Source organism: Lepisma saccharinum, chromosome 1 (assembly GCF_977018435.1).
Source record: "Lepisma saccharinum chromosome 1, izLepSacc3.1, whole genome shotgun sequence".
In the NCBI taxonomy this organism is placed as follows: domain Eukaryota; kingdom Metazoa; phylum Arthropoda; class Insecta; order Zygentoma; family Lepismatidae; genus Lepisma; species Lepisma saccharinum.
Window position 1 is genome coordinate 11181506 of NC_139229.1, and position 14544 is coordinate 11196049.

The 14544-nt window shown below is 37.9% G+C and overlaps 1 protein-coding gene across 1 annotated transcript in view; it reads left to right on the plus strand.

The window, feature by feature from the left end:
• The window catches only part of LOC145984159 (uncharacterized), a 33766-nt gene extending 22229 nt beyond the window's left edge, over positions 1 to 11537 (plus strand). The window contains exons 4-6 of the mRNA XM_083117687.1: positions 1688 to 1767; positions 2461 to 2512; positions 9544 to 11537. Coding sequence (XP_082973813.1) covers positions 1688 to 1767; positions 2461 to 2512; positions 9544 to 9746 — 335 coding nt within the window. The 3' untranslated portion in view covers positions 9747 to 11537. The remainder of the gene's footprint in view (positions 1 to 1687; positions 1768 to 2460; positions 2513 to 9543) is intronic.
• The last annotated feature ends 3007 nt before the right edge of the window (positions 11538 to 14544 follow it).

Sequence of the window (14544 nt, forward strand, 5' to 3'; positions counted from 1 at the left end):
CTTGCGTGGCGTCAGGAGTGCATTTATAGCAGCAAAGATCGTCGGCGTATTGTAACAATTTAAAGCCATGCATATTTAGGTGATGTATATGATGGGTATAGATATTAAATAGTAGGGGGCTAAGGGGCGAACCCTGAGGGATCCCCGTGCGAGCTATACGGGGGCCTTCCAACCTATCTTCAAACCAGAATTGTAAATTTCTTTCGTGATATAAATTCCAGATTATGGTCCCTACTATGGGATGTATGTTTAGTTGGACCATCATTTTATATAAGATCGGGATGTGAACAGCATCATAAGCATGTTCTATGTCAGTGAATAGGCCAAAGCAATAATCTTGAGTAATCTGGCTATTTTGGATTTCAACTGTAAGGGTAGCTATGGCATCTTGGCTACCATGCTGCATGCGAAAACCCATTTGTGTTGGCGAAAATAACTTATTCTTTTCCAACGCCCAGTTAATGCGATGTTGAAATGTTCGTTCGAAAAGTTTGGCAACTACTGGTATTAATACTATTGGTCGGTATGACTTTGCCTCCGCGGGAGGTTTGTTAGGTTTTAATATGGGGAGCACTATATGGTGACGCCACTCGATAGGGATTCGGCCTGTGCGATAGACGGTATTGAATATGTGAGCAAGTAATTGTATACCTTGATGTGGCAGATGTTTGAGCATGTCATAGGTGAGACCGTCATATCCCGGGGAAGTGTTCGGCACAATTTCCAAAATTTGTTGTATTTCGACAGCATTAACAGCCGGGAAATCGGCAGTGAAATCGAAATTCTGTGCAAAGGCTTTTGCCTCTCGTGCGCATACAGAGGGTGGCGTGAGCATTTGCATGAATTCGTCTTCCCACTGTCTATCGAGATGTTTCCGTTTCCAGATCTTCTCAAAAAGCTAAAAACATTTGCTAAGACACTGTCATGATCTCCAAGCATGGATAATAAACAGTTAGGAAGATTAAAGCCAAGGTAACTTAATATATGAGGTAGTGCCATCCAAAGACTACCGATTATGCACGAGCGTATGACGTCATATGAGAGGCTCGACCACCCTTCGGTTATGCTCGGTGCCCCTTCGGTAATGTTCAGGGCTTGGCTGAAGCAAACGACCGCTATCATTTCTACGCGAGGTTCAGAGAGGGAAAGTGTTTTATTTCTTCGATTGATTGATTGATTTGGCATTTTAAGTCCACTTTATGCACAGTAAGGCTAATCGGGACTGGACCTACAGTTTAAAGTTGGATCCGACCATTATGGGGCTCCACCGGGTATCGAACCCGGAACCCCTTGATTACAAGGCGATGATGTTACCATCGGGGAGGACCTTCAGGGTGAAATATTAATTATTAAAGCTTTGTCTGGGGAAAGTAAAATAGGTACGTACATTGATAAGAATATGCCGAACATTTAAAATAACGTTACATGCACGATACATTTGAGGGCCCAGACCTTGCAGGAAATGACCAATGGGGGGGGGGGGTAGGGGCTAGGCTCCTATGGTTCCCAGCCTTCCGAAATTAAGTTACGAACAAATACGATTGTGTAAAGCGTTGCTATAATATAAATAATTCAGAAATGCTTCTTATTAACACTATACAATTAAGTGTTAAATTAATGCACTGTTAATGTGATATTAGTCAACGAAAGAAATGTTTTGAGAATATTATTATTTTTCTTTTTGCAGATGCCCTTGAAGATGGTGCTTCTCGGTTTGAAAAGCAGGCTGGAAAGTTGAAGAACAAGTTTTGGCTTGAAAATATGAAGGTAGCTGTAATTTTAATTTCACACATAAAACTTAGAACACATTTACTTTAAAACCTATATGAATTACTTTATCACATTACTTTAATCTGCTGAAGTAAATTAACGTTGCCAGAACTATCTTGTCCGCCATATTGGATCCAAAGACATGGCGGTCCAGGGTACATTGAAATCTGCATATTAAGAATCACAAGCATCCCAGAATTCTTTTAATTTCGTATTTTATAGTGGGATGATTGTAGTACCAAATTAGGTTTTAATGCCTTGCTTTATGTTTTGAAGCCCCTTGGATAGTTTGCCATATATTTATGCCATATATTCAAGCGTGGCAAAAATAGTAAATCATAAATTTATATTAAATTGCACTGTGCTGGATTGACTCTGAAATATTAATGAATGTGTAGGAAACATTATTTTACACTTCTAACTCTTGCAATTCTTTTTAAAGAAGGGATTTGTTTTGTATGTGTTTTTTTAAAAGCAAATTATATTTTAGAGCAATAGGCATCTCTACATATAAGACTAACACAAATTGCAAGAGAAGTGGTTTGAAATATTTTACTTTGCACGAACTGTGTTAATAAACGCTTTTCCCATCAACGTCACTTTAATAGAAATTCCATTATTTTATAATTTTAATTTCTTTGTAGCTTCTATTACCTATTACGCAAAGTTGATTTATCTTCTCTATTTTAGATGATGATAATCATGGGCCTCATTGGATTGGTAGTAATAGGAGTGTTAGTACGTAAGTATTCTACATATTTGCATCTGCTAATTAAATTTATTATTTACATACCAAGTCTGCACACTTACCAGTTGTCAGTATATACAAAGGTCTAATAACTATTACGTCATAATTTTCTGGTCTCTCTTAAGACATGTATAAGGAAATACATTGTTTGGTTCTTATTACAGGCACATAGGATTTTTTACGAATGCTAGATTGTTCAAATTAAATTTAATTGTTTTTATATGCCAAGTTGTAAGTGTGTCGTGCAAAGTAACCAGAGTTTTAAGGTTGGCGTTGCATTACCCTTCCAACAATAGTACAGACAATTCTTGACCTTTGGTTCACACGACGCTTTTTTACCTCTTTTGGGTCACTGACATAGGTCCGTGAACTTAGCTCGCCACTTGTCTAGAAAAATAACCAAATTTTGTCCATCGTTACCGCTACGTTAGTGCTGTTTTCTGCCGTAAAGAGTTTCGTTAGTGCTGCTATATTTTTGGAACAAGGGCTGTTCCAAAATGGGGCGGACTAGTTTCATGGTTTTCGAATTTTACACAAAACCACAGAACGTTTGCCCACCGTTAGTGTTACTCGTACATTAATGGTGTTTTCTGCCGTAAAGAGTTTCGTTAGTGATGATATATTTTTAAAACAATGGCCGTTCCAATATGGGGCGGTCTAACTTCACGGTTTTCGAATTTTCCAGAAAACCACCCAAAATTTTGCCAATCGTTAGTGCTCCGTTAATGCTGTTTTTTGCCGTAAATAGTTACGTTAGTGCTGCTATATTTTTGGAACAAGGGTCGATCCAAAATGTGGCGGTCTGTCATCACAGTTTTCGAATTTTCCACGAAAGCACCGAAATTTTGCCAATCGTTAGTGGTACGTTAATGCTGTTTTTTTTTGCCATAAAGAGTTTCGCTGGTGCTGCTATATTTTTGGAACAAGGGCCGTTCCAAAATGGGGCGGGCTAGCTTCACGGTTTACGAATTTTCCACAAAATAACCGAACTTTTACCAATCGTTAGTGCTAAGTTAGTGCTGTTTTCTGCCGTAAAGAGTATCGTTAGTGCTGAAATATTTTTGGAACAAGCGCCGTTCAAAAATGGGGCGGGTAAACTTCACAGTTTCTGAATTTTCCACAAAACAACCGAAATTTTGCCAAAACTTAGTGCTTAGTGCTGTTTTCTGCTGTAAAGATTTTCGTTAGTGCTGATATATTTTTGGAACAAGGGCCGTTCAAAAATGGGGCGGGTTAACTTCACAGTTTTTGAATTTTCCACAAAACAACTGAAATTTTGCCAAAAGTTAGTGCTATGTTAGTGTTGTTTTCTGCCATAAAGAGTTTCGATGGACGAAGTTTCATGAGATTTCTACACAAGTGGCGGGAAACGTGAAGTTAGCACGCCCCATTTTGGAATTGCCCTCATTTTGGAATTATATGAGCACTAACGAAACTGTTTACGGCAGAAACGAGCACCAACGTAATACTAACGATTGGCAAAATTTCGGCTGTTTTGTGGAAAATTCGAAAACCGGGAAGTTATCCCGCCCCATTTTGAACGGCCCTTGTTCCAAGAATATAGCAGCACTAACGAAACTCTTTACAGCAAAAAACAGCATTAACGTAACACTGACGATGGGCAAAATTTCAGTGGTTTTATGCAAAATTCGAAAACCGTGAAGTTAAACCACCCCATTTTGGAACTGCACTTGTTCAAATAATATAGCAGCACTAACGACACTCTTTACGGCATAAAACAGCACTAACGATTGGCAGAATTTCGTTGGTTTTGTGGAAAATTCGAAAACCGTAAAGTTAGACCGCCCCATTTTGGAACGGCCCTTGTACCAAAAATACAGCAGCACTAACGAATATCTTCACGGCGAAAAAACTGCACTAACATAGCACTAACAATTGGCAAAAATTCGGTTTTGTGGAAAATTCGAAAACCGTCAAGTTAGACCGCCCCGTTTTGGAACGACTCTTGTTCCCAAAATATAGCAGCACTAACGAAACTCTTTACGGCAGAAAACAGCACTAACGTAGCACTAACGATGGATAAAATTTCGGTGCTTTTTTGGAAAATATGAAAACCGTGAAGTTAGCCCGCCCAATTTTTGGAACGGCCCTTGTTCCAAAAATGTAGAAGCACTAACGAAACTCTTTACGGCAAGATACAGCACTAACGTAGCACTAACAATGGACAAAGTTTCATGAGATTTCTTGACAAGTGACTGCTACATGAAGTTAGCCCACCCCATTTTGGAATTGCTCTTATTTTGGAATTATAGGAGCCCTAACGAAACTCTGTACGGCAGAAAACAGCATTAATGTAGCACTAACGGTGGGCAAAATTTCTGTGGTTTTGTGGAAAATTGGAATACTGTGAAGTTAGACCGCCCCATATTGGAACGGCCTTAATTCTAAAAATTTAGCAGCACTAACGAAATTTTTACGGCAGAAAACAGCACTAACGGTGTGCAAAATTTCAGTGGTTTTGTGCAAAATTCGAAAGCCGTGAAGTTAAACCACCCCATTTTGGAACTGCCCTTGTTCAAATAATATAGCAGCACTAACGACACACTTTACGGCATAAAACAGCACTAACGATTGGCAAAATTTCGGTGGTTTTGTGCAAAATTCGAAAACCGTGCACTTAGGCCGCCCTATTTTGGAACGGCCCTTGTAAAAAAAATACTGCAGCACTAACGAAAACTAACATAGCACTAACATTTGACAAATTTTGGTTGCTTTGTGGAGAATTCGAAAACCGTGAAGTTAACCCGCCCCAGTTTTGAACGGCCCTTGTTCCAAAAATATAGCAGCACTAACGACTCTTTACGGCAGAAAACAGCACTAACGTAGCACTAACGATGGGCAAAATTTCGGTGGTTTTGTGGAAAATTCGAAAACCGTGAAGTTAGACCCCCATTTTGGAACGGCTCTTGTTCCAAATATATAGCAGCACTAACGAAACTCTTTACGGCCGAAAACATCACTAACGTTGGGTAAAAGTTCGGTGGTTTTGTGGAAAATGTGAAAACCGTGAAGTTAGCCCGCCCCATTTTGGAACGGCCCTTGTTCCAAAAATAAAGCAGCAGTAACGAAACTCTTTACGGCAGAAAACAGCACTAACTTAGCGCTAACGAGAGACAAAGTTTCATGAGGTTTCTAGACAAGTGGTGGGCTACGTGAAATTAGCCCGCCCCATTTTGGAATTGCCCTAATTTTGGAATTATATGAGCACTAACGAAACTGTTTACGGCAGAAACGAGCACTAACGTAGCTCTAACGATGGACAACATTTGGTTATTTTTCTAGACAATTGGCGAGCTAAGTTCACGGACCTCAGTGACATGCCTAGAGATTTCTTAAAGGCGGTATATTACATATCCCAGGGTGTACAGGCTCATGGGGCAAATCGTATTTCCCGCCTGTTTTTTTTTTTATTTGATTCTGGTTGTTTTTAGTGCCGTTTTTCTGTGGCATACGGGAGGCTCGTTTAAACTAGTAGTTGAAAGTCTGGTATTAGAATCACTCTCGTAATAGGATTTTTTTCGGGGGAGGCCTAAATTGTAAATATGGATAGCACATAACTTCGTTCTGGGGGAGAGTTCGCGGGATACACAAAATGTTTAGTATATTTGGTCCTTTTTGCTATTAAAATTGTACTGGAAGACAAAAATGGTATTTGTGGGTCATTTTAAGGGAGGGTTGCATTTTCACCTTTCGTTTATTCGAATTCTCTGCTGATTTTCATTTGAAACTTTTGGTTTTCTCAAAATTTCTTGAGGCTGTAGCTCATCAGTGCATACGTCAGTTCTTAGGATATTTTGGGTACAAGTTCCAACAACTTCTTTTTTTATTTCTCATTAATTGGGGCAGTGACAGTTATTCTCTCCCGCATTGTAGCCACTTAAAAGAACCGCTTATGATATCAGTCACAAACTGAGTATTGTAGGCACACACAATTTTTCAGCAAACTGAATTGTGTTAGAGGAGAGGTTACTCTCTCCTCGGTCCGTTCCCAAGAGCGGGCGAGCAAGATGTCCCCCTCAAACTACGATTTTTTTTAATGTGAACCTATAAAATCTAAGAAGTAACATTGGCAATTTTTAACATTTTTGATTTTGTCCTTGAATAAATTAATGGATTGTTTGTGACAGAGTTGTCCTGGAATTGCTTTCTGGAATTTTAAGTAAATTATATTCCGGTCCAGGAGAGAAAATGAGCTACCGTAAATGGATTCTGGACCTTAAAGAACATTTTTATCTGTAAAGTATTTCAGTTCGGTCCAGGAACCTTTTTTTCCGAATCAATTTCAATTCGGTCCAGGTGCCTTTTTCCAGGATCAATTTAAATACGGTTCAGGAAACTTTTTCTCCGAATCAGTTTAAATAGGGTCCAAATTCCGTATTGTAACAAAACAATAAGCAACTTGGATCGAATTTTAAATTGTGCGAGAGAAAAGGTTCCGGTCATATTGAACAACCCTGCTTCTAATTTCGAAAAACAAATATCCACTTACGAGCATGGAAAACTAATCCAGGTGCTGGCTGTCTCGAGAATCTAAGGAACAAGGACGTGCATAACGGTAGAAATGGGCGAAAAACAAACGCTGCAGTCACGTTACCGCTCTCCATGTAACCCCATTCTCTCGCTCGTGTTGCTTCCTTTGCTTGAGACCTCGCGAGTCACTACTTGCGCAGAGACTTCTTGTTGTTTCGTTTGCTTGCTTGTTGCCTTCGTTGAAAAGAACGTTTGAATAGCCATCCCATCTCGCTGCAATGTAAATCTTATGGGAACCAAGTGACGAGCAAAATTATTTAAGGACACTACAGGGGTGGTGTTGGCGCTGGAAGAGTTTGACAATCAACAGCCCTATTTGCTCTGAATTTCCTTGCATAAAGGACAATTTCTCTTGATGTAGCAACACTGCCCGTCCCTCTTGTGATAGCTGCTGGGAGCACAGCAGCATCACGTTACCTCATCCACGGCTCTCCTATTGACTGCGTGGATCGGATGCCGAAGGAACACGTGACGGGTTTGTTTGAACTCAATGTGACGTCCATTGCGTTATATAACACTTCTACAAGGGAGGTTTTGAACGTGTAATGATTTATTTCCTGTGCTACGGTTTCTACAACCTCAGTGTGACATTCCAATGTAAAACGTACTCGCGGACATTTTTAGAAGGCAACTTTTAATCGGTCAACCCAGGGATTGTAAATAAATTCAATCTCTGACTGGGAGAGAAAATCAGCAAACATAAATGTATATAATCTTTTCATATTTAAAGCATTTCAATTCGGTCGAGGAACCTTTTTTCAGGATCAATTAAAATATGGTTCAGGAACATTTTTTCAATGTAACAATACGCAACTTGGACCGAATTTAAATTGTGCGACAGGAAAAAAGGTCCGGTCCTGCAGCGGAACCCAATAGAACCCATTAGAATTTGTGGGTCCCTGGACCTTTAACAACCCTGGTTTGTGAAGAGTCAGTCTCCACAAGCTTGCAGTCTGCAATATTTGCTAATTTTAGATTTATAACAATTGATGGAAGGCTGGCTACCAGACGTTGGAACAGCCTATTCTTTTCAATCCTTGTCTGTACTTTTTTGGTTGATTGACTGATTTGCATTATTTTACTTCGTGTTTTTGTGCCACTTTTGGCTAATTTGCGAATGGGGATTAGTAATGATATGATGAATGAACACTCACAAACATCCATGCCTAGGCCATGGTTCGAACCCGGGACCCCTGGTGTCATAGCGCGATGTACTAACCACTCTGCCACGGGGGACGGCTGTACTTTTTTCATTGGATCTCGCTTATCGCAGGCACAGTGCGGGGAAGTTGTTTGAGGTTTGTGCGATAGGGAAACCTCTACTGATTCAAATGCAGTCATGCGAAAATGTCCCTTTTCCCCCTTTTGGTCAACTCATATTCAGACATGTTCTTCATTACATAGTGCTAATACGTATTATTTCATTTATAAATATATTATTTTCTTAACATAGAATTACCATGGCTGTTCAGTGCTACTGATAAAATAAAATTAAAGGACATTTCAAAACTTTGATAATTTGTGGAATACAGTACTATTCGAATATTTCCAAGAATTGAATGTAAACAATAAGCACCAAGCCAAACTCTGTGCGACAACCTTGTCTGTAAGCGACTGTGTTGGCTGAATGTTTGTCGGGTCAGGGATGTCTTATCGGCGAGTTATATCTTTTCTGTTACTGGACCCATAATAATGTAACTCTAATCGTGTGTCTAATTACAATACTGATACATCTAATACCCAACAGAATTTCGGATCTTCTTGGTTCTACAATTTTGGTTCAGTACCCTTCCTCAAAAAAAATTCTGGGTTCAGACCTGTCCTTGGCTTATTCATGCTTTTAGTTCCAATCCATGGACATCCGGAAGTGAGGGACAAGGATTGGCATGGCCCGCTGGAAAACTAATGTTACCACAAAATACATATTACATATATAAATGTAATTTCAATCACAGGAATTTGTTAATTATTGGAAGGGTGTTGCAGGAACATGATAACTTCAAACTGAAATGGCGCTTTTCGAGGTGCAAAAAAATATATTGCTTACCCCTCCCTGGAAAATTCCTGCGGACGTCCATATGTTTCAATTACGTTGAAGAAAAGAGAATGAAATAACATGGCCATGGACTATTTATTATACTTGCACTAGAATATATTATATTCATTCTTCCGACCAGCCTTCCAAGGACGAGAACTTTTTTATGGATATCCTCCATCAAATTGTCACAAGGTGTTAGATCATGATTTCTTGATGGCCAACGCATGAGTTGTATGTCTGCTGCATGGCGAATTCCAGCCTTCTGCACAGGACCTTCTGACGTCAAGATCAGTGATACCAATTGCCATCCTTACTCTAGTACACAGACATCGAGTATCTATATATTTATAAAATGTTGAAAGTATCTATTTCTGTTGTGGTAACCTTGTACATTTTTTGAAAAGTGTGTAAATTAATATTTGTTTGCACATTTCAGTTAAATTCATGCCAGAGAAGCCACAGCCACAGCAACAATATCCGTATGCAGCTGGTGGAGCCTATCCTCCACCAGGTGGGTTCCCTCCACCCCCTCCTCCACCTCCAGGCCCTAACTCTGGGGCTCCTGCCCCCCCTGGCAGTGGAGCTCCCCCTGAGGCTGCTCCTGCTCCCCCTGGTTCTGCGGCTCCTCAAGCGAAGTAGCTTTAGGTTTGTGTCCAACTATCTTCTTTCTTGCTGAACTTACTTTAATCGCATCTGCAATGCAGTGTTCGACAATATTCCATTTCTACAAGATACAGCTGTGAGTCACTCATATTTTATCCCACTGTGTACTTTGACCTCCACATGTAAAGAATCTTGTGTTATGTACCACAGAGTAGAAATCAAATTTGTGTCTGGAGATTTGAAAAACAAATGTCGCATAAGAAACTAGTTTTATAATGAAGGTTGTTTTTAGTAGATTGGCTAAGTTGAAAAGGAAATAGGTGCATATTTTTCCTTCAGTTTTTTTCAAATTATACCACTTTTTTTATTATTTTTAAAACGGTGAGTGCAATTTTATAAGTACCATACTCGATTACTTGTGCTAAATTCAATAGCTTTAAATACCCTACATAACTCTTTCAAGAGGAAATTCAGGTGAATGGATTAACCACACACACACACACACACACACACACACACACCAATGCCTCTCTGAAAAACTAACACATCCAATATTACTCCCAAGTTCTCTTAACATTCTACAAGACAACCGATGCATATATATTTTGATTAAAATATTTAATTTTACACCAAAAATATCCTTACATTACAATTCCCAACTTTTGCATAAATTACTGTACATACATTTATGTAAGAGATATGCTTGTTTCAATTTGACACCAAGATAAGCTTTTACGCAAAATATATTGCTTTATCCTTGTTAATTTTTTGAAAAAATGTTTTTTAATAGTGGGTCTACAGCTACTTGAGACATATGGTTTGGGCCCACTTCTCATGGCAACTAACTTTATTTTTCGAATCCTAGAAGTACAATATACATAATAGCAATAAATTTGAATGTCAAAATTCTTCACATGTGACGCATTAAGGTATATCGCATACACAATAATATCTTTGACAGTATGTTGAAAATATAATATCCGGTATTTTATTCTCAATATGAAAAGTTGAAAGTAGCACGATTTAAGATAACTCAGACATAAAATACACTTAAATTATTCCTTTTATAAGTAAATTTTCAAATACCGTATTATAGGCATTTGGAATTAAAAGAACAAGTTAGATCTTCGTTAGGTAAATTGTATGAGTAATTATTCTAGATAATGAAAACAACTAGTTTAAACAGTAATATATATTTGTTTCTGCTAGTTTATTTAACACAAAGTCAAAAAGTACGATATAGGTACAAATAATAACTTGTAGGAAAGCTGTATATTGCTAGGAAACTGTGTTGTAAAAAGAAACAATAAATTCAAATAAATACAATAGCCTGGTGTTAGTCTTCAGATAGCAATAAGATTTGCATATATGTACATAAGAAGTATTCTTCTGATGTGTTTATTGATATGTATATTCTTATATATATTGAAATTTATATATAATGTGTATGTTTATATTGTTATAACTGTTTTGAGGATGATTTATAAAAATTTCCTGTTTCATAAAATTTATTTGACAACTAAAAATGGTTGGTTGTATTCAACGTATTGAAAGTTGGATTTAACTTAGAGAATTATAGCCTTAGTGCTGACGCACCCAAAATTTTAAATTCAATATCAAATCAAATAACTTAGACAATTGTTTATTTTATTAAAGTATTTTTGTGAGCTATAGGCTACATAGATAAGCTATTATAATATGTAATTGTTATGAATATTAAAAGTAATAGAATGAATATAATTGCAATTGTTCTAATTTATAGTGTTAATAACAAATTGTAAGCTAATTGTGCCTAATATAATGTTGACAATAATTATTAATAATAAGTGAGCGAATTTATTATTGTTTGATGTATTTGATGCAAATGTTGAGAAAAGACGAAATGTCGATTGTAATTAAAATCCAGAATATTAATAAAGATTAATATATTACTCAAGAAATTACTTACATTTATTTTCATAAAATCATATTTGTTGGGGATACAGAATATTTATGTAAACTCCTATTCAAATAAAGTAACACATACTTCAACTCTCCAACTTTATAAAATGTGGCACTTTATATGAACTTGTAAAAGAAAGTAGTATTTAGTAAGTTCGATCTTACTTCCCTAAAAGAAATGGTTTTCAGATTTAGGTAATGCAAATGTAATAGCAAGCAGGTGTGTGTATGTCCTTTGTAGTTCAAAAGATTAACAATGAAAATCGTTCGGCGTCTTGTGACTGGTTAGTACTTTTGTGCACGTTAGTATATTCATGTATGTCTCTGTGGTATCTGCATAGATGAATGCGTCGTTCGTGTCGTCCAACATTCATGGTGCCACTTTCTGGAAGGCTGCATGCACCACATTTTTTAGTATTTCGCTTGTTAAATAACGATGGTTCTGCACCTCATCCTTGAAGAATCCCCAGAGTGCATTATCCAGTGTCGTTAGATCACTGTCTTAATACGAGCTGGACAATTGTCCGATCCAGCTATTTCTAAAGACTGCATTCACATAGTGTCGAACAGCCAGTGCGAAGTGGGCCGGAGCCCATTCGTGCTGAAACCAAACACTGTTCTGAATTCCCGCGTCTCACGCTTGTGAATGCTCCACAATTATGCACATCATTTGGAAATAACTAACGTTATCAACAATATCAGATTTTCTTTACCCCAAACTGCGCATCGAAGTTGTCAATGGCATTGTTTTCATCAAATTGCTGTTACAATGACACCCATGGACTCGCACAGCGAGATTACTATCGAATTAAATATTATATAGATACTAGAGTTTGCACTCTAATTAAAAATTAACCAGTTTATCTACATAAAAACAAGTTACATCAAAATTTAGATTATTCAATTCTCCGTTAATCTATGCTAACCAAACTTTTTTTCGAGCGTCCCTTATATTTTTATCGTCATGACAACTAAAAGTGCCTTTTTTAGTTTTGTAAACGATCACTTTCTTTGAAATTCTATAAATAAAAAACTGATTACAACTTGCCGCGTTCCACGTACATCTTTACTCCGTTGAATAAAAATGTTTATAGAATCGATTTTGCAATGTGAATTGATAATGATGATGGATTTTAATAACGGATGCAAAGAGTTTCAAAACAAGACCAATATTGTACTTCTTGGATTACCCAGTACTAAGAAAAAGTTGTTTTGCAAAATTGATAAAAACTGTTTTTTGTCAAATTTTAAAAATCTGAACTTTTAGGATTGTGTTTAAAACCTTGTACTAAAATTTCATCACAATCTGATAATCCATTTTTTTAGTTATGGAATTCAAAGAGACCGATCGTTTGCAAAACTAAAAGAACGGGCACTATTATGTTCTCGCGACGCAGGCGCGGTTAGCTGTATAGCGCAAATGTGCAGTGAACCCCCAGTAATATACAAAATAAACAATAACTGAGATGTTCATAAGCGTAGAGTGCCAAATTCTCTTAGTGAGAAGGAGAAACCGCGGGCCAGAGCCACTCAGCTCCCCTCTAGTTCCGTTTCGTGCAAAGTCTCCGCTGAACCTCCGCAAGGCAACCCTTACCATGCCAAAAGGACGGCAAGCAGAAGCTCGACGCGTACATATGGCGAAAATACATGCAGTCTGATACTTCAGGAAGGTCGTCTCGTCAAAACGGACATGCGCAGCTCGTAGGATCACCAGCGAGCTGGAGTGAACCACGCTCTTCTCTCTTCCAGTGTTGCACTGTGTGTTTCAATTTGAATTTATTTGGCATTCTCTTTGTATTATTTATATTTTACAAGACTTATTATGGTAGATTAATGAAGAGGGTGTAATATAAATGTAGAGGTGACCCCAAACGAAAGCTAGATGTAAAGATGATGGGACAAATAAGAAAAATATGATAGGAAACAACTTGCCTACATATTCAGAGTTTTCTTCCTTAAGATCGAAACACTTCAGGTGGAAGGAGCCGAAAAGTAAAAAATAGCGCGAGGGCGAGTGGTCGCTTATCGGACAAGACTTAAACAACCTTTTGGTTCGTAGTCGTCGGCTACGCTTTTGGTCTTCTTACGTCAGACTAAATGCTTTCGTTGACATGTTAGGCTTTTTAGGTTTAGTTGTCTTAGAATATATACACTGCAATTTTCGGTTTCTTTACCGTGCTTGACCAAAAATGTAGTATTTACTATTTATTTAAGCCTAACCTAACAATGAAGGCATTTCGCACTTACGTCAGAAAACGACCAAAAAGTTGTTTGGGTTTCGTGCGATCAGTTATACTCTAGAACGAGACTACAGCTGTAAGGAGAGGCTGTTCGAGGGGACGCGCGCGATTCACTTTGTTACGTGTCATTGCCTCCATACTTGTTAGTTTGTTTTGAAGTGCGTGGCTGGTGATTGAAATATATTTGGTGTGATGGTACGTTGAGTGCAGGGAGGTGGATTGTGTATTGGAAGGAGTGTAGTTGTTGCTGTGTGCGAAGTTAACACATTGCATAGAATATAATCGAATCGCTTTGATTTAGCGATATACTTTCGAATAATTATATAAGAATTATCTTGTAATCAAGGGGTCTTGGGTTCGATTACTGATACATACTCATTTTACCAGGCAGAGATTTGTATTTTTCACTGTAGGTTCAGGATCCAGTTCCAATAATATAGTCTATTTGACAGTGGTGGGACCAGAAAAGCGTTGACAAGAGTGGAAAAGGCAAAATTGAGGCGAGAATATTTTCTGAATTGAGATACTCCTAAATACAATACCATACGAAAATCTTAAATTAAAATGATTGCCTCCTACACACACACACACTCCTTGGTGTTGTCACTGTTATCTGAACACAAAGCAAATTAACTTTGTCAGTAATCTACCGG